Consider the following 19919-nt stretch of genomic DNA (forward strand, 5'->3'; position numbering starts at 1 on the left):
TCCTCTTCCGGGAGCATTACTTGTGCGCACTCTCGACATGGTTCGCTGACAGGTGCTTCTGAACGGAAAGGCGGTTTTTGAGAAAGCAGCCTCACCACTGATGCTCTCTGCCTTTCTTCAGGTAACATCACCACAAGGATCCGAGCTACAGAGGCGGGCTCGGATGAAGCTATCAAATCTATCCTCGAGCAAGCGAAAAGGGAGCTGCAGGTGCAGAAAACAGGTGGGATGGCTCGCTGGCCCCGCTTCACGGTCCCCTCCCAAAGGCCCTCCTCCTGAGCGTGTGGCCCCCCATCGCAGTTTCGGTAGCCCCCCATTTGAGTGGCTGAAGCACCATTCACCACGGGCCGTGCTCTTTGTGGGCAAGCCGAAAGAGCTGTTTAATCTGGTTGTAAGCAGGCCTCTGCCCCGGGCTGCCATTCCACACGCCACCCTTCTTCCAGGTGATGTTGAATCACAACTCCCAGCATCCCCCAGGTTGCAGGCAACTGCTGTAAAGGCGGGCCAGGGGTCCCAAAGCTTTCACACCCTCCCTGGACTCCCCTTCTCTCGATTCTTTGGGGAAGCACCTGCAGGCACTTGCCTTGATCAACGGGTCGGCAGATCGGTCAACCCGCAGGTAACATGGAAGAGCATTTTTGACTTCCCAAGACTCGCCTTCTGCAGGGCCCTGTGTTGCCTTTTCCTCCATGTGGCCACAGAGAGGTCGCGTGTGTGAGGCTGTGGCATCGCACAGAAAGCAGGGTGGCTCTGGCGAGTGAGTGGAGGGGCCCAGGGGAATCAGGAAGTGGACTGAGGTAGAGGGGGCCAGTGCAGGTAGAGGCAGAGAGAGAGCAGCCCCAGATGAAGGAGCGGGGCTCCCCGACGAGGACACCCACTTTGGTCGTCAAGAAATGTGTCGCTTTGGGTTTCTCTATTAAGTCAGAGCCATTAAATGGGTGAGATGTATAGTTGTAGATACTTGAGTGGCAAAGTACCTGTATTCCATACTAATGAATGATACACTTTAGATGTTCTGTATGTGACTTCCCTGTTGTAGTGCTCACTGTATTTATGTGGGTCCATCATTAAAAAAAGGAAACAATGAATAATGAATATCGACATTTAGCAGCAATCCACAGTTTACCTGGAGATATGAAAATGTCAGAAAGTACATACGCACACTGGCAAACCTCAGGAATCCAGTCCAGTGATGTGATCTCACCCTTATTTCTGTCATTTTCCAATAAAGCAGTGAGGATGTAACTCCAAGCCCATGCAAGCCCATGCTCTTCTAATGCTCTTCGAAGCACGAAGAGCTTTTTTCATGGCTTGGGATAGCAGGAGCAAGGGTTTCGAAGCCTGATGTTTGGAGAACTGCATAATGGCCTAGTGGTTAGAGCGCTGGACTTGGGGGCCTGGGGCATCCCGGTTCAAGTGCCTGCTCAGCCGTAGAGCTGACTGGAGGATTTGGGGCCAGTTCCAGAGACTCAGCCGAGCCTACCTTACAGGGCTGTTGGTGTGAGGATAATGTGGAGCTGCATAAGCTGCGCTGGGTCCCTCCCAGGAGGGAGGGGTCCCTGTGGATTTACTCCGCTGGCCAAAGCATCTGTAGGAAGTGCTGCTCATCTCTGTTTGCGTGGACGTGAGCCAGCGCTGCCCAAAGACATCCCCTTGGCCGCGGGGCCAGCACGGGGGCTGCTTCCTTCCCGCAGAAGTGGTACCTGCTTGCCTGCTTGCATTGCGCGCTTTCAAACGGCTCGATTGGCAGGAGGCGGGAGCTAGGCGGTGAAAGTCCACCCATCACTCAGCTTCAAACTACTGACCTTTTCTTCACCAGCCCAGCCGCTCTACAGTTTAACGGGGGGGGGGGGGGCAAACGCGGCGGGGGGGGCATGGTCGGGTCTGCCCCCCCCCCGCCTCATCGGAGGCTCTTTGCTTCTCTCCCCAGCTGAGCCGGCTCAGCCGCCTTCCACCTCGAGCAGCGGCAGCTCCGACGACGCCATCCGCTCCATCCTGCAGCAGGCCCGGCGCGAAATGGAGGCGCAGCAGGCCGCCCTGGAACCCGCCTTAAAAGCCGCCCCCCTGTCCCAGGCCGAACTCTCCCTCCTGACCCCCAAGCTGCTCCCGACCCCCACCATGCCCTCCGTCGCCAGCTACTCGCCCCTGGCCCTGTCCCTCAAGAAGCACTCGTCGGCCGAGGCCGGCGCGGCGTCCCTGCAGACTCTCCCTGCTCTAAAAAAAGATTCCCCGGAGGCCCCCGTCCTGGAGCTCCACGGGATGGCCGATGCCGCGCAGGGGGTGCTGCGGCACGTTAAAAACGAACTGGGGCGCAGCGGGGTGTGGAAGGACCACTGGTGGAACACTGTGCAGCCGGAGAGGAGGAGCGCCGCCCTTCCGGAAGACCCCAGAGCGGAGGAGGCTGCCGGAGGGAAGGAGAAGGCCAGCGGCCAGCCCCGCTCGGAGCGTGGCCAGCAGGTCCAGGGGCCCGCCTCGTCGGACTACTGGAAGGAGTGGCCCAGCGCGGAGTCGCCCTACTCCCAGAGTTCAGAACTGAGCGTGACGGGGGCCAGCCGCAGCGAGACGCCGCGGGACAGCCCCCTCCCTTCCTCCCCCATCGTCCCTCTCGCGAAGCCATCGAAGCCGTCGGTCCCTCCCTTGACCCCGGAGCAGTACGAGGTCTACATGTACCAGGAGGTGGACACGATAGAGCTGACGCGCCAGGTCAAGGAGAAGCTGGCCAAGAACGGCATCTGCCAAAGGATATTCGGGGAAAAGGTACGGGCTCCCGCGGTGTGGCGGTCGCCGGCACTCGCCGCTCCCGGAGGCCGGATGGGCCTGCGTGGGCGGATCCCCGCTTGGCAGGATTCCCACCTCCACTTCCAAATTCCCACTCTTTCCGAGGGTTGCAGGGGAGTGGGGGATAACGGGGGGCAGGGGAAGATGAGGGGAAGGGGGACAGGGGCTGTTGAAAAGGGACTCCCTCGCCTCGAAGGGCTGCACGGTGGAGGGAATTTTGACAGGCCCTCCGTCCGCCTTGGCCTGCAGCCCTCCTACCCAGGGGGCTCGCTCACTCATTTATTTAAAACTTTGGTATCCCGTCCTATGCATAAAAGTGTCAGGATAGTTGACAGGAAAGCACAGCATAATCTCTATGATAAAAACCCAATTAACATAGAAATGAGGTCTCAAAATAATGGGAAAATAAAAAGGTTTTGGCCTGGCACCGAAAACGTGCTCCTCTCTAGGGAGCCCATTCCATAAGCGGGGTGCCACCGCAGAGAAGGCCCTTCTCCGGGTAGCCACCCTCCTGATCTCCTTCAGGGAGGGCTCCCGAGGAAGGACCTACGACCCAGGTCTCGAGGCTTGTGGGAGCAAGAGCCGCAGCACGGCGGGCGTGTGAGACGAGGGAGGAGAGCCTGGCGGACTGCTAAGCCCTCTTCCCGCAGCAGCATTGCGCGAGTCTCAGAGCGGCGTGCAGCAAGCGCCCAGCTGCCAGCCTGTCCCCCAGGTTGTCCTCCTCTCTCCCCCGTTCCCCTGCAAGCCTCGCCTCGCCTCGCCTCGCCTCGCCTCGCCTCGCTCCAGCCATACACTCCCAGGCACTCTCCGCCCATTCTGCTGCCCGGGACGCCTTTTTAACCCAGCAGCTGCTGACCCCCAGGACTGCATTGACCAAGCGATGCAGGACTCCCTGCTCGTGTGAAGGCATGCGGGCATTAGAATTCCCTGGCTTGTGCTGGCCGAGCGGAATCGGGTGGGCCTTCAGGACTGACTGCTTTCTGCTCCCACCACTTCCACAGCACAAGGCGTGGAGATTCTCCGTGACTTCCCTGCCACATGGGCCGATATCCGTTAACTTCAGGGAAGGGGGGCATAAGGAGGGGACAGAATCTTAACCCAGTTTCCAGTCTCCGCTGCAAACTATCTGTGTCACAGCCCTGTGCATTCCCTGCCTCTTCAAGTTCTCGGGACGTTTTCCAGAGGTCGTGCTTTTCCATGTGCCAGAGCAGCACCTTCCAGGCAGGGTGAGGCACATGGCTTAGATAGGCTGGGAGTTTGTTTGTTTGTTTGTTTGTGTATTTAAAACATTTTTATACCCTCTACTGCCAAGGTCTCAGGATGGTTTAACAGTAAAGCAGAATAAAACAGAATAAAATGCAGCATCCTAATTGATTTCTAGCAATAGAACCCATAAAATAACACTCAAACTTTAAAATATTGGGAAAATAAAAAGGTTTTAGCCTGGCGCCAAAAAGAATAAAGTGACAGCACCAGGCAAACCTTTCTGGGGAAGTTGTGGCAAGCCTTTGATTGTTTGCTCTTGAAGACTCAGGAACTGTTGCTTTTCGAATTGAGATAAGTGAAGATGAAGAGGCAGTGTGGTGCAGGGGTTAAGGGTGTGGGAGTGGGGCTCAGGCAAGCCAGGGTCTAGTCCCCATTCAGCCTTGAGTGACCTGGACCTGCCACAGACTCTCAGCTCAGCCTACCTCACAGGGTTGCTGTTGCAAGGATAAGATGGAAGAGGAGGAGAATAATGGAAGCGCTCTTGAGTTCCTTGCCAGGAGAAAATGGTGCGATAGGGAAATAATGACGAAATGGGGACCCGCAGCACGCTGTGCGGAGTTCTGCCTGGCTTGGACTGGCGGTTTGCAGCGTGCTTTGGCGCCTCCCAGCAGGGAGAGGGAGGAAAATGGGAAGCTTCTTTCCTTCCCTGCCATGCGCTGCAAATGCCCAAGCACCAAGAAGGCTACTCGGGACCTGCTTGAAGCTCTCTGGATGATTTGCAGTAGATCAGCAGAGAACCTGCCCTCCACTTATCCCAGGACAGCTAGAAAGCTTTCCCCACTATGTTCGGCTGCTCAGAAAGACGGCGTGGGAGGCAGGGGCATGTTTGCAGTGGGGCAGGGGGTGGCATACGGGCTGGCTTCACAAAGTCCCGTGCGGCACCCTCGGTTCTCGCCGCGTCCATCCGCCCGAGCCACTGCTTGGTACCTGGCTCAGGTCGCTGGACCGCGCGGTTTTAGGCTCAGGTCAAGCAGCTGATGCACACCTGAAGGCTTCCTACTCCATGTTCCTCCTGCCTGTATCAAGAGGCTGCTCCTGGAAAAGGGGGAGGAGGAGATGCGTGGCTCCTTCCGATCCTTCTCCCATCATCCCTTTGACTCCCCTCTTCGGAAATGACCCCCGGGGGAGGCGGGCGTGCGCCCCAGCCCTGGGTCTGCCCTGCTCCTCCCGAGCCCACTGCTAATCTCGCTTCTTCTCCCCTCCAGGTGCTCGGTCTGTCCCAGGGGAGTGTCAGTGACATGCTGTCCCGGCCGAAGCCCTGGGGCAAGCTGACGCAGAAGGGCCGGGAGCCTTTCATCCGCATGCAGCTCTGGCTGAACGGCGAGCTGGGGCAGGGTGTCCTGCCCTCGCAGGGGCAGCCCCAAGGCCAAGGTAAGGGGGCCGGGGTCTGTCGGGGGCGAGGAGCGGCATGCGCAGGCTGGAATCCCTCGGGGGCCCTCGCTTTGCGACGTGCCTTAAAACTGGCTTCGTGGGCAGAGGAGCCCGCCCGTGGGGCGCGAGGGGCCATTGCGGGGGGCGCGGGCCGTGTGCAGGCGTGGGGGCTGCGGCCGCAGGAGCACGCTCTCCCCAAGCCCCGCATCCGGTGTCAGGCGGGCTGCGCGGCCCCTCGCTTGAACCCGATCTGCCCCCCAGTGGGTGAGCGGTTGCCCCACCTCCGGAAGGACCATTCCCCCCCGGCCCCGTGGAAAGTGGGCCTCCCTAGGGAGACTCTGAGGCGCCCCAGGCCACGGTGCACGCCAGCCACCTTTCGGAAGCGCACGCTCCGCACGACGCCCCGCGAGTGTCGCTTTGCCTGCGAGAGGTGGCCTTCTGCAGCCCTTGCTGTGCTTCTCGGGCTCCCTCCGCTTGGCAGCAAGCGCACGCTGCACCTGCTTCCTTCCCTCCCCGTTCCGCTCAGCCTGGCGGCCTCCGGACCGCAGAGAGGAGCAAGCCCTGCACAGTGAGCCCTTCCTCAAGGCCCGAGTTCGATTTGGCAGGGACCAAACTGACCCTTTCCTTGGCCTGGGGGGATTGCTTTCCCATTGAGAGGAGGGCTGGAGCTCGGTAGGAGCCGGTGTCAACCCGGTGCGTTGGTGGGCGTTTGCCAGGCATCCAGACTGAATTTAGCTTGGCTACAATCCAAGTCCACAGAGTCGCGGGTGCCCCTGTCGCATGCCTGGTGGCATCACCGGGAGCATGATAGGGCCCGGAATGGAGGGAGGTGGATGGGCCTCTTGGTAGCCCCTCTTGCAAGGCCTGCGGTGCTGCTGGGAGCACTTGAAACTGGACGTGGAGCATTGGGATCCATGATTCCTGGTACCCTTGGCTTTGGGCAGCACCCAGGACTCATCATGGTGACTCTTAGAAGCCCTCCCTGCCGGACCCAGCCCCGTCCACCTTAGGATGCTTAGGAGAATGACTAGAGCAGGACCCCTCCAGGAACCGCCAAAGTCGGGGACAGATCCATTTCCGATCGGGTCTCCTTCTGAAGCGCTTGGATCCAGCTGGCAGTGGCTCCAGAGCACACGCTCCAGGAGTCCAGCAGCCACCGGCCTCATTCAGTGCCGGCACCACTCTCCTGGTGAGGCGGGCTCTGCGGAGAAACGGCCAGCGTGGCCGGCACCGCGGAGGAGAGGTGGGGGCAGCCACGGCTGCCTCATTGCAGGCACAGCCGGCTGGTGCGGCAGGTGCCCCTCCAAATGGAAAATGCAGGGTGGAGAGGCCCTGCCGCTGCCCCCGCAACCCACCCTCAGCTTGCCTTGCAGGAGAGGTGGCCATGCAGCGCACAAGAACCTCAGTGTGCAGGACCCTGGTAGTTAACCCACGAGAAATCCGGGCGCGCTCCATGCTGACCAGTGTGACCATCTGTCCTCCAGATGCTGCTCTCAGCCCACCCCTGGCCGATGAATCCCCGCTCCCCCAGCCACCCAGCCGGCAGTCAGCATTTGTGGCAGGGCGCGGGGTCCCCGCCCGGGTGCTGCGGAAGGGAGAGGGGCCGCCTTCGCCGGGCTGCTTTCATGCGCTGGCCTCGCTTCGCTGGCAGAGGGCTGGCTGCCTCCCTCCTGCATGTCCTCCTCACCATCCTCCTTTTCTTCCCCCAGTCCTTCCTTCTGTGTCGTCACTGCAAGACTCCCTTCAGCAGGGATGCGGAAGCTCAGGTAACCGGCTGCTTTCTTACGCACTCCTTCGCTCTGTTCTGTCGTGTTTCTGCTTCTGGGCTGGGCGGGAGGGCGGTGCCTTGCCCTTCCCGGGATCGTTATCGTGGTCCGTAGCATCTTCTTCTTCGCCTTTGCTCAGTCGCTCCATGGTGGGGGTGGGGGCACGGGGACTGTCTCTATTAAAACCAGTACTGCTTTCTGGCTCAGTAACTGCAGTGCAATTTTAAGAACACGATACAATTGAAACGCAAGGCGCCTACCAAAACACAGCTGAAGTATTTGCAAAATGAGCAGAACCGGGCAGCCAGGCGCAGTAAAGCACAAGCACTGCCTGCGGTAGTTGCAAGTCCTCCCAGGCCCTCTGGAGCAGAGCTGTTTCACTGGGGGCACCTGGAGGCAACGGGCAAGAGAGAGATGGGGGAAGGGCAGTTCCCTGGGGAGGGAAAGGCAGGGCTTTGGCACCGCCGCCGCCTCCAGGCTTCACCGAGCCGGGCAGTTGAAGAACATCTGAAATGGGCGTGTCCTGGGGCAGGGGAGGCTTTCGGGGCCTGCAGGTTTTGTCTTCTAGCACAGTTCAGGTTCCAAGGGAGGCGTAATCCGCGTTACCTGCAGGACTGCCGACGATGGCGTGCATGCGTGCGTGCGTGCGTGCGTCGCCCCACGGCCAGGACATGCGTGGCAGCACGCATGCAGAGCAGCCGGCCACATCTCTGGAAGGCGAGAGGGAGGGTGCTCCAGCAGCACTGATGCATCCAAAGCGGGCAGGAGTATCAAGGCAGCGCAGAGCAGGCTAATTTTAAATGCAGCCTTAAAACATGTCATTAGCGGTAAAGAGCAAAGGAAATGCATTTTGAAAGTGTACCACGATAGAAACCAGCTGCCTGCAGAGGTGGGGGGCTCTCCCACACTAGAGACATTCAGGACGAAACGGGGCAGCCACCTGAGTGGGGTGGTGCACCGGCAGGGGCCTGTCCCCGGTGGCCTCCATGGCCCCTTCCAGCTCTGCTGTTCCGTGATTCTAGGCGAGAATGTGCAGAGAGAATGTCTTGCGAGGGCACCCCACAAGGGCCAGCGATGCTAGCCCAGGGGGGGCTTGCTCGTGGGTCACGGTCCATCCAGTCCGAGGGGTTGTGGGCAGCCCTTGGAACAACCAAGAGGGTGAACCTGACGTCCTGCGAGTCCCTGGTTCAAGCCGTGCCTGTGCAGTAAATTCACTGGACAGCCTTGGATCCTCGAGTCTCAAGTCCCCACCTTAAAATATGGAGACCCTCACCCTGGCCCACCTTAAAAGGGTCATTTGAGGAGCTGCCAGAGCATGGAGAGCTAAGGGAAAGGGGATAATCCCTCGCTTTCTTTTCCCACTGTTCTCCAAACAGCTCAAAATGGTGCATGTGCCAGCCGAGCTTTAAAAAACGGTCTTTTCCAGCCACCTTTAGGAGCATAGGAGCAGCGGCCTAGCTAGTCCAGCCAACCTGGTACCCTCGGCAGGCCCCCAGACAGCCTCACGGGCTCTTGCCCCTCTGTTTTTAATCTTCATAGTGGTCCCTCAAGATAGGCAGGTGGGCCGAGGCTGCGGCCTTTGCATCTGTGCTGCGCTGTGGCGTCTTCCTCCCACCATCAGGTCACTGGGCTCTCCCAGAAGTCTTGCTTGAAACAGTGTCCCAGTTGTCCAAACTGCTCTAGACTTTATCCAGTTTTTTGCCTTCCTGTGTAACAACTGGCTTAAACCAACAGTGCTGCAAAGTGTTCTGAATCCAGCCCCTCCCCCCCAGAAAAGCCCAACCCAAGAAGCAGTAATAAGAAAATGATTTGCAGCAGTAAAAGGCGACACTGCAGAGAAGGCAGGGGACGAACCTATCAGAGCTTAAACCTAAGAATGAAAACCTTGGCCAGCCACTTCAAGAAGACGCAAAGCACAGCCGGGCGAGCAGTCTGGAATCTCTGCCACAGGGGCCGCCCCGATGCCTCTGGCAAGCCCCCAGGCGGCCGGGGAAGCAGCAGGCCTCCGGACGTGGCCCCCAGCGGCCGGCATTGAAGGCAGTTTGCCTCTGAATGACGCTGGAGGCCGTGGGGCACCATCGTGAGCAGTGGCCTGAAAGGCCTGCCTGGGATCCACATTCCACAAGCGGGGCGGTCACCTCAAATGGTCGGGAGGGCCTCTGAGAAAGATCTTGAGCTTTGAGGGAGGGGTCACAGTGTAGAAACATTTTAAGGATGCAGTCCTATGTAAGTTTAGCCGCCACCCCCAAAAAAGTAGTCCGACCCCTGACAGCGTTCCCCCGTCAGTGAGGAATCCTGGGAGTTGTAGGCCATTTTTCCGTCTAGACAGGCGTGGGATTGCCTCCTTAATCATTGGGGGAGAACCGTCCCATTTGGGCCCCAAGCCAGGCGGGGGTTTAAAAGTGCGCATGCTGCAACACGCCACGATCTCCTGGATTTAGAGATTCTCTTTCCCACATCCTGCAGCTCAGTCCAGCGGTGGGTGGGCACTTTTCTGTCCCACCGGTTTGAGGCTAGGAAGCGTCTTGGAATTAATGGTGTGTGGAAATACTCAGTCGTACGACATGCCCAGTATTAGCCGTGCTTTGGCACTCATTAGCCCCGAGGCGACATCTCCTCGGGATTGTGTAAGGATCAAATGTGCTTTCTTGGTTCATTCTCTCCACATGGGCCACAAATTTCATAAGCAGGCAGGGATGTCCCAACATCAGGCGACAGCCATAAAATTAATCTCTGCTTTAGTTAGGAAAAAAGTCACGTATGAAGCAACCTTAACCATCGCAGATGCATGTGCATTTTCCACTAGTGAAATGCTGTAAAACTTGTACTATGTCCATAGCTGGATCAAGAATGGAAATCGACATTCTTCTGTTACCACTTTCCTGTGATTACGGGAAGTGAGGCCACCTTCTTCACGTTCCTGGGTGGCCCCCTATCCCAGACCCGGCCCTCCCAGGCTTCCTTGCGTCCTGGACCTTTCCTGCATGTTATTGTTCCACCTAAACACTCTGCTCCCCTTGGGTGAATTAGGCCTTTTTTAAAAAGTATGTTTCGGATAAGCCCAGTGTTCGAAACCCCCAGCGCAGCCCTGGCCAGTCCTGAGCACCTGGCAGAGGTCTCTTGCATTCGTCTCCTGCCTGAGAATCCTTCATCATTCCAAGCTTTCATGCAGCTTAGGAGTGCGTGATTTTTGCGGGCTGGGGGTGTAATTAAAGGCTTCTCAAAAGTAAAATCCAGCCCAGGAGCCTTCTGCATTCCGATGTGCATGTAAGCCATTTTGTAGCGGTGGTGGGAGTCTCTCACAGCACGTGGTCAAGCTCCTCCAAGGCCACTTGGAAATGTGGAGGATGGGGGGGGGTCACGGAGAAGACAGGGGGGGCACAAATGGGCTGTGAGACAGCCAGAGAGGTTACTGGCTGCCCTCCTTCAGTTGCTCCCTGCCCTGCACAGGCCTAGTGAAGAAAGGTCCGTATTGTTTCTCTGGCCACCCGCGGCTTGTCCAACAGTTACTGTGTCAACCGCATGCCCAGGAGGGTCTGCCTTCCCCTTCCCATGCTGCCTTGGGCGAGTCTGTGCCTCAGCTTCCCATCTTGCTCCTGCAGAACACGAACTGCGAAGTCCTACCTCACAATGCTATTTGGAGGACGAAGGAAGAATCTAAAACCTTAGGCATGTCAAGAGTGCAATCTTGCCAATAGTGGAAGAGGGTTCCTACAAGCAGCGGCACGTGCTTAGCCGAGAGAGGGGTGTGTAAATGTCAGAACTGAGCGACTACTTTAGAATATCATGAATCACTGAAGGGAGGGGCCAGAGGGTCCAACCTGCGGCCCCATGCAGGGCTCCCGGTCAAAGTCTCCCTCTCCAAGGGCTGTCTAGCTGCCTCTTAAATGCCTCCAGGGTGGGAGAGACCACCACCTCCCCCAGTCTTGGGTTCCATGGCATACTGCTCTAAGAGAAGGGATCCTGGGCTCCTCGGTGTGATTAACCTTTCCAGTATTTGAAAAGTCTTTTGGTGGAACCCCCACTAAAGGGGTGATATGCCTGGAAGTGGAACCCACTGTGGGAAGATTGCCTTTCTTTCTTCCCCCCACTCCCTCCCTCCCCCCCTCCCCTCCCCTCCCCTTCCTGACTTTTATATGCTGTCCATTAGCACAGAGCTCTCAGAGCAGCGTACAATAAAATCCTGCAAAATCTGTTTCTACAGATTTGATGCCTTTATGGCGTGCCCCTTATCACTGGGAGTGGGCTGGCTATAAATTTGTGCTCGGCAGGGATGGGGTCTCAGAGCTGTGCTGCAAAATCTGGGCACCTCTGTTTTTCATGCTCAGATCAGACCTTCCGGTTGCTGTTTTACACTACTTAATAGCTTCCGGATAATCAGCATAAATCCTGTCTGACTTAGAGGAGGTAATATTTTATATCACCCCCTTCCAAAGAAAAAAAAATCCATCTAATTAAAATAGCAAAGTGCAAGAACATCCTGTAAAACAAAGGCAGCAGAAAATCCAAGTGCCAGAGACAAAATTGTATCACTACAAACCCAAACATCTCAGGGAAATAAAAACAGGTCTTTGCTGGCTGCTAAGGAGGCATCACCTCCAGCCCCAGGCGACCCTCTCTGGGGAGAGCGCCCGGGTCGGGGGCCACAGCTGCAAAGGCCCTGCTGTGGGCCAGCTCCGGAGATGGTCGGGAGCCCAAAGAGGGCAGAGCTTTGTAACTGATCAGAGTGGCCCCCGAGGTCCCGCTGATCCCCGGCCGTTCTGGGCCTGAATGGTTACAAATGGATTCACGCTCTCCACCTGCAGCTTTCCCCTTGTAGCCAAGCCTTTCAGCACCGAAGGCTGGGATTTCTGGAGTGCACAGAGATGTACGACGAAGCAGGACATGGAAGCTATTTTGGAGGCACAATGAGGCGGTGATCAGCGGCAGGGTCACGGTCTGGCGGACGGGACACCAGGGCCAGCTGCTCCCAGGAGCGAGGAAGGGTGCTGGCCTTCCTCTCCGGGCAGCAGGGGGCCCGGCCGGGGGGTCACACCAGCTTTGGGGTGCTCCAGCCAGCAGGCCTTAGTGTGGGAAGGAGGGCAGTAGGTGAGAAGGGTGCGTGTGTGAGGCCGAGGCCATGCGCTAGTGATGCGCAATATGGGAGCGAAGCCGCAGCTACAGGGGAGGTGGCTTCGCCAGCAGGGCACTCCACTGCGAGGCTTCGGAGCCTGCCTTGAAGCGCTCGCGACTGCAAATCTGCTTTGACTTACGTGCCGAAGCTTCTCTTTACTGTTGCACACGCCGCTTCGAGAGGGCTGAGAAGCAGCCTAGAAATACTTTAAGAAATAACTCGGAACATCTGTTGGGTCTTTCAAGCGCTCTTTCAAAAATGGGATCTGAATTTATAGCCCACCCCTGGGAATCTATAAAGCTGTCAGTCGCTTGGCTCGCCTCGCCTCAGTAACACCCGCACTCCACAGTTAAGCTGAAGCCAGGTTCATCCACTCGGACTGATAGTCGGTGACCAGACTTATCTGATCCCACTCATGCCGTCAATCAGTTCAGTTTCCTTTAATCGGGTCGCCTGACCCAACCGTGAACAATCCGGAGCGTGGCACCCAGATCTTGCAAACCCGGAGGGCCCCAGACCGGCCGTGGGGACGGCTGCCTTCCCCTTGCCTGGGGGAGGTTGTGTGAAGCTGGGCGTGCAGCCAGAATAAGCCCCGTGTCCATTCACCTTTGAGGTATCTCTGCTTAGGTGCGCCATTGATGCGTTTCGGGCTCTAGGAGCCGACTGAGTCATATCAAGCCCCCTCAACTGGGTGCAGCAAGTAGAGTGGAGAATCCCCATGTAAACCTCCCTGCTCCAGGGCACAGGGGTGATCCTGGGTCAGGAAATAGCTCCCTTCTCCTGCATCTTCTTTGATTTCCACTGCCACAAAGCAATCACAGGGATCCGTCCCGGAAGAAATACCCGTTCGGAGGCTGAGCAGCGCCAAGCCCCGAGCGCCGTTATCAAAGCAGCGCCTCCAGGCAGACAGCTGGGGAAATGAAATGGTCATTTGGCTGGGGGAGCCATGTGGACGGCTAACAATCCCCAGGATCGGCCGTCTAGAGGGGCTTGCCACATTGCACTGAAAGGAAGTCGAATTCGGACAGAAGCCTCCCCTGAAAACGCAGGATTGCCCAAGTAGGCAGAAATTAAGTAACGTGCGCCCGGTGGGATTTCACTGCAGCACAATCCTAAGCATGCCTGTAGTTTTCCAGAAAGCGACGGGCACATTTGCAGCTTGGGTATCTTTCTCTCCCCCCCCCCCCCCGCATTTTTAATTTTTTTTAAAACACAGAAAAAAAGCATAAATACAACACATCACAACAATAATAATATAACATGACAAAACCACAATAATTAAAAAAGTAAATGATAAAGTGCCCCCACCATCCCGGAGACCAATACTACCACCACTTAATTCACATACTATAACAATTAATAATATATACTATACTTCAATTATATCCATATCCCCTCCAGAAATTCATTTAATCTTGATTGGGTTTACCGCCTTTGCCTTCTATCAGTACTGCTTTTACAAAATCTTCCCAAATTTGATTATATTTATTTGCTTTCATTAACCCTTTTTTAATTTTTATTTCTGTCATCAGTTTATCATTAATTACCATATTCCATTTTCATTATACCATTCATGCCTTTGCAAAACCCAATTCTGTTTCCATGCAGCTTGGGTATCTTTCTGTTTCAATTTTTCCCTATTTTAACGTCGTTCTGCCACCATTCCACACCAGCTTGGAACTTTCAAGCTCACGCAAAAATCTGTACGCATTTTTGTGTGCATTTTTCTTAATTTGTTAGGTTTTGCATGTAAATTTGCCCCATATACACGTTTTAACAGGCAGTTTTGTTGTATGTAGGACTGTGTTTTCAGGTATAGACGTGGGCATGTACACGCTCCCCTAAAAACTCATTTTTGCAAGTATTCTTTGTTTGGAGAATTACAGCACGAAAAGTGCAAACGCGGAATGAAAACTGTGTTCCAATTCATATATCGGTTCAGGAAGTGCAAATTTGGCGTTACTGAACTGCTAACCAAATAATATTCTTTCCCATCACTGTTCCAAGGTCAGCATGTATCGGATTACAGGCCGAAACATGAATACACCAGAAAATCTGAGAGATGGGGGATATTTTGGAGTGCTCCCTCATGTTACAAGCCTTGCGTGTAGCAAACAGCTGTGCTAAAATTTTCTCTGTGTTAATTATTATTTGCCTTTTCTAAAACACCGGTAAAACAGTTTCTCCAAATATCACACCGTTATTTTAAAACAGAATAATAGCGTAAAACAAAGAACTAAGAACAAGCCCAATCACATTTAGAAATGACATGATTTTTAAAAACGCAATACAGAGCCAGCCCAGTAGAATACAGCAAAAAGACAAGAAATAATACAAGAGTGAAAACCTCCAACAGGTAATAGAGATTAAATAAGTTTATTTTGAGTGGTAGAGAGGCATCTCCCACCAGCCCTTGCAGTCTGACGGGGCCCAGAGACCAGTCTCCACCTCATTCTGCAGAACATATTCAGCAGGATCAGCCTGTAAACCTCATGGAAGTTCCTCATGAGGACCAGCTCCTTGCACGCGGGAAAAGACCTCCACATCGAGGGAGAAGGCTCGGCATAACCGGTCTTCCTAACTGTGCAGGAGGTCTGTTTCTGGGCCAGATTCAACCAGGCAGCCCCCAACACAGAGCAGAATGGTCAAACCCCAGTTCGCCGTTAGGTTCCTCTAACCATACGAGCCAGCTCTCACGGGAAAGGTCTCGCTGGACAACCTGTGTCTGTTTGCATGCCATGATTACATGATCCTGTGTACAAACCGTTCTCTCTGCGTGGAAAACTAGCATGTCAGAGAGAAAGAGCTTAGCCTGACATCCGTGCTTTTTGCATGTGGGGCAGGAGGGGGGGATTTTCAATCACAGAGTCTGAAGCTTTGCAGCTGAAAAGCGGGTTAAATACCTCTTGGCAAAAGTCTTCGTTCCATCATTCCTAATTTCTCTTTACCAGGCTTTGATTGCATCTTCTTTGTAGAGAGGTTACACTGGGAACAGGGGGTAGATGGCATCCTTCCTCCCAGTCTGGCCATATCTGTTCCCAGTGCACAGAAAAGATCAGTTTAACTTTTCCTTTTGTTCCCTTTTTTTATTCCATCCCCCTTCCCTCCTCCACCCCCAACTTCCCACTTGGAACTTAAAACCTAAAAATAGTGCCAATTTCAACTGGCAGATGTTTCGTTTGCCCTTTTGCAGAAGGGACCAGAATTAGCTTGTCAGTTGGTACCTAAATAAAGCAGCAAAAACTGCCTTTGGTACAAAAACTTTGCAATTACTCTCTTCAGTGTGTTGTATTGGAATTGATGGGGGGGCATGGAAGGGAAAGTGTTACGCGAGCAAAAGCACAAGACTGCAGGTGTGAGGAGGGAGGGCCATGTGGAAACCTCCCCCATGGGCAGTGGGGTCTGCACCCCAAGGGGTGGTGCTCCCTGTCCATGGCTGGGGGGCCCAAATGTTTGCTGCAGAGCAGACACTTGTGGAATACTGGGCAGCGTGCTAGTCCGCTGCTCCACCCAGAGGGCACCATGTCGGGGGAAACCGAGGCAGCGCACGATCTGGACGTGGAGCCCCCGCCCCATCAGGAAAGGTTCAGCCTCGGAAGCTCCTGCGTCGGGGAAGTGTGGTAGCAAGAGTGTTGGACCGGGGACTCCGGCGATCCAGGACCTAGTCCCTGCTCGGCCATGGAGCCAACTGGGTGACTTTGGGCCAGTCGCGGACATACTCCCAATATTTTAGCAGTTAATGGGTTTTATCCTTGATTTTACAATTGCTTATTGGATACAGTGTGTTGTTGGTTGTATATGGTTGCTTTGGATTTTTTTGGTTTTTGGTTCTTTGTAAGCCATCCAGAGACTTTACTATAAAAACTTCAGACAGACAGACATTGGGCAAATTCATGGAGGAGTAACCATTCTCACTGGGGCTGAGTGGCTCCTTCATGCTCGGGCAGGATGCTGTGAAGACCAGTTGCATGCAGGGCTCTTCCTGGTCCTCTCGCAGCCCAGTGTGGGAAACAGGGATCCGTGCATCAAGGCACCCCTTGCTTTCTTTGGGGTTGCCCCTTTCCTTTCTGCACCACGTCTATAAATGGATGGCAAGGTGGCCCGGAGGGGCTGTTCTTTTTGCTCCTGTTTTCCTCTTTGCACAGCACCTAGAAAACTTTCGAGGCACTTAATAAATCATCCCCATGGAAGGAATCCACTGGGAAGTTCTCCTGTGCAGAGAGATTTGTGTGGGCCCCTGATCATTTCGGCAGGGTTTGTGCAGGAGAACTTCCCTGGGGGAATTTCGCTCTGTGTTTTTCTAATCTGCTCTGAGAGAATTGATTTTCTGCCATCCCCTCAACCTGTGATTATTCAAAATGAGGGGGGAACATAACTTGAAAGCGCACTAATTGCAAAGTGTGGCAGGGAGGCGCCACAGTAGAGAAGTGAAATCATTGAGCGAGGGAAGAGCAGGCAGAGCAACAAGCTCTTCTAATTCTCAGAGAGAGAGAAAATCTATGCAGAATTTTGGGCCCAGAGCTGGGTTAGCAGTGGGACTCCCCGGGGGCAACAGGAAGATGTTATAATCAATTACCACATCATAACACTGATGTATGATAATTACTGAGTCTTCCTCCTGAGAGAGTGCAGCATTTGGCTGGGATGCAACTCTTTCATGGTCCACTGCCTGATTAATATGCAAATAATAGGCTGATTGCATGATGAATGCAGAAAATGAGTTGGCTGATAGCGCGTCCACCGAAGCGGGAAGATGATAAATTACTTTTTACTGACTGTCCTACATTCAAGTACCCTCTCTCAACAGTTTTTTTTCCCAATAACAAATTAGGGAAAGCAGGATGGTGAGAATGTAAGGATGTGTTAAAAATAAGTAGTGGTACCTTAATAGCTTTTATTATGACACTGGGTGGTTTGCAGAAATGGTGTTTGATGTCAGAAGCAGAAATGCACACGTTCACAGGGGGAAGAGCCAGGCCGGTCTGCTGGATTCCACACTCCTAAGATTTCCTGCTGCTGTTGTGGATTGAGTTTATCCGAAGCGTTCAGCAAAAAGGCAGCAGCAAGAGCAAATTGCCCTAGCAGAAGGGGGCGGGGCCAGAAATGGGGGGGTGGGGCAGGAGCAGATCAGCGGCACGCAGAAGCACCCAAAATCTGTCTGCAGCATCCCCGGTTGCAGGGTGACGGAAAGTCTCTGCTGGAGTTCTCAGCAAGCGTCCGCCAGTCAGAGGAGGGCGGCCAAGCCACTCTGGTCCCCGTCCTTCCAGAGAGGCCAAGGACAGTGGCTGGCCAGCTAGACGCTCCGCGGAGCACAAACGGAGCATTGCGGAAGTCGGTAGCAAAACGAACAAGCCAACACTGGCCATTGGAGAAGTGCAGCTGCACGATCAGAAGCGGACTCCACCGTGGATTCTCTCTCCCCTTGTCCTCTTTGTCCTTGTCAGCATCACAGGGTGGGTGGATGGCCCAGCCTAATCTATCGGGAGTCCGGATAAAAGACAGGGCTCCTGCCCAGCCCCTCAGTTCACTTTCAACTGCATTTTCGGTTGCATCGCCATCAGAACCTGCTCTAGTTCACACTTCTCTTCTTCTCTCTCACTTTTTCTCCTCCTCTTTATTTTTAAAAAAAATCTCTGTCCCATTTATAAAGTTTTCTTCTCTATCCCATTTATGAAGTTCATTTTTCCTACCTTAATTCAGAGATCCCCCTTGTCCCCATCTGGACTGGGGTATGGAAAGAGGTCCCTTGAGGAAAGGTGAAGGCGCTGGGTAGGCTGAACCCAGTAAAGATAAGAACTGGGGCTGGAGAAGAGGCGATGGCATGCACCCAGAGGGCAACAGTGGAGCCTGTGCTGCCCCAGGGGGCAGGTTCAGCTCTCCTGGGCTTTCCGTGAGAGACAGGAAGATTTGGTTGAACATGAGGGTTGACATCTTCATGGTCACAGCATTACTGCGAGGCACAGCGGGTGAGCTCTCCCTTGCGGGGAGCCTTTGACCGTCCATCAAAGGCCCTTGGACTCAGCCACCTCCAGGGCCCCTTCCTTAAAACCTCGCAGGAAGCCTCTTTGGCTCTCATGTCAGGCATGTTGTTTCTGCCGGCTTAGTCAAGGCAGGTGATGGGTGTGGGGGTGCCTTGTTTTAATGCCTCCTTGTCCTTCCAAGGGTCCTGGGGCAGCCTGCACACGTGACCCCTCCCAGGGTGCTCTTGCAGGAGCCCTGGGCAGCAGGCAAGACTGAGAGCAACTGGTGCAAGGTTGTCCCCCGGGCATCCCGTGGGGGATTTGAGCTGGGGCTCTCCAGCTCCCTGCCTGTTCCATCGCCATCTTAATGCATCCAAGACACCCTGCCCCCGGCCTGGCTCCCTCCAGAAGGTGGTGGGCAGGGTGGGTTGAGGCCCATCAGATCCAGAGGGTGCCCATTTAGGACAGGCTGACACACGGAGCTCAAGATGCAGTGAGGGGCCGGCACAGGTGGCTTTGAAGCGGAGAGGAAGCAGTCCTCGCCGAGCTGCCAGCCCACCTCTGGCTTGGCAGACCTTCCGTGGTTTGTGGCTTTGTACAGACAATGCTGGGCACAAACAGAGGAAGCTTGGAGCTGCGCTGGCCTCACCTGGGCATTTGTGGGCCTCTTGCTAGTTCAGGCACTTGGGGAATTTGGATGCCAGGCTGGAGGGAGCAGGGCTGCCCCCTCGTGGAGAGGTCCCTCGAAAAGCAGCCCAAGACAGGGCGGGCTTCTCTCCCAGGTGTGGGTCTCACCTTGGCGGCCTCAAAGTGTCACCACTGCAGGCGCCGGGTACCTTTTGACGGGTGTTCTGGGCAGCTCCTCCGGTTCTTCCACGAGAAGGTCAAGAGTAGCAGGGAAACGGTTCTGAGCAGCACTCAGTGTGCCCCCTTCCCTCCCGCCCCACCTGCCACACAGAGAGTGCCGCTGGTCTTCCAGAGTGCCTTCTCCAGTTCCACGGCATGTTGGAGGGCTTAACCCATGACCCGTGCCATCCAACTCCAGGCGTGGCTCCTAGAACCCTCCGCAGCTCCACAACAGCCACGCAGGAGTTCCTCGGGAAGCCCACCGCACCACAAGAGGCTCCTGAAGGGAGAGAGTCTGAAAACCACTTAGATTTCCCCCGGAAGATGTGAGGTGAGCAGAGTCCGCGATGCCCTTGGAGCATGGAATCTGCGCGGCCGTTCATTTCCATCTCCCTTTGAAGGCTGGCACATTGAACCCGTCTCAGTAGAGTTCCGAACAGCTGCTTGCCCTCTCGGGCAGCCCATTTCCGCCCCCCGGTGTTAATTTATACATAACTTTTGTATGTGACTGGCTTGGCGTGGACCCGAAGCCCCAGCCCTGGACTTAATGAGAAGTGGGCCATCAAGCCAACCGCCAGGAAAAAACCGTCTGGGGTTTTGCTGGAATGTCACGGCATGGCCTGTCATTTTGCTTCAGCGGCTTGTCCTTCCAAATGCCTGCCTTGCCTTATGGCACGCCAGCAGTAAAAATGTCACTCCCAATAATTACTTTTTGGTGAAAATGCTTGCTGACTTCCTGCCTTCAAGCTGTTTTTTACACAGTGGGGAGATAATAAGAAATGACTTTATCCTGACTGCTCAAATGAACACTAAATGGAA

At 55.0% G+C, this 19919-nt stretch overlaps 1 protein-coding gene across 6 annotated transcripts in view; it reads left to right on the forward strand.

The window, feature by feature from the left end:
• The window catches only part of CUX1 (cut like homeobox 1), a 300846-nt gene that overhangs the window by 213241 nt on the left and 67686 nt on the right, over positions 1–19919 (forward strand). For 5 of the 6 annotated variants that reach the window (XM_044429825.1, XM_044429827.1, XM_044429826.1 and 2 more), the window contains 4 exons: positions 122–223; positions 1931–2757; positions 5250–5415; positions 7125–7181. The exons of the other annotated variant lie outside the window; for it this stretch is intronic. In XM_044429825.1, the coding sequence (XP_044285760.1) occupies positions 122–223; positions 1931–2757; positions 5250–5415; positions 7125–7181 (1152 nt within the window). The remainder of the gene's footprint in view (positions 1–121; positions 224–1930; positions 2758–5249; positions 5416–7124; positions 7182–19919) is intronic. 6 annotated transcript variants of the gene reach the window in all.

This window comes from Varanus komodoensis, unplaced genomic scaffold (assembly GCF_004798865.1).
Source record: "Varanus komodoensis strain SLA01 unplaced genomic scaffold, ASM479886v1 scaffold20_1, whole genome shotgun sequence".
Taxonomy (NCBI): Eukaryota; Metazoa; Chordata; class Lepidosauria; order Squamata; family Varanidae; genus Varanus; species Varanus komodoensis.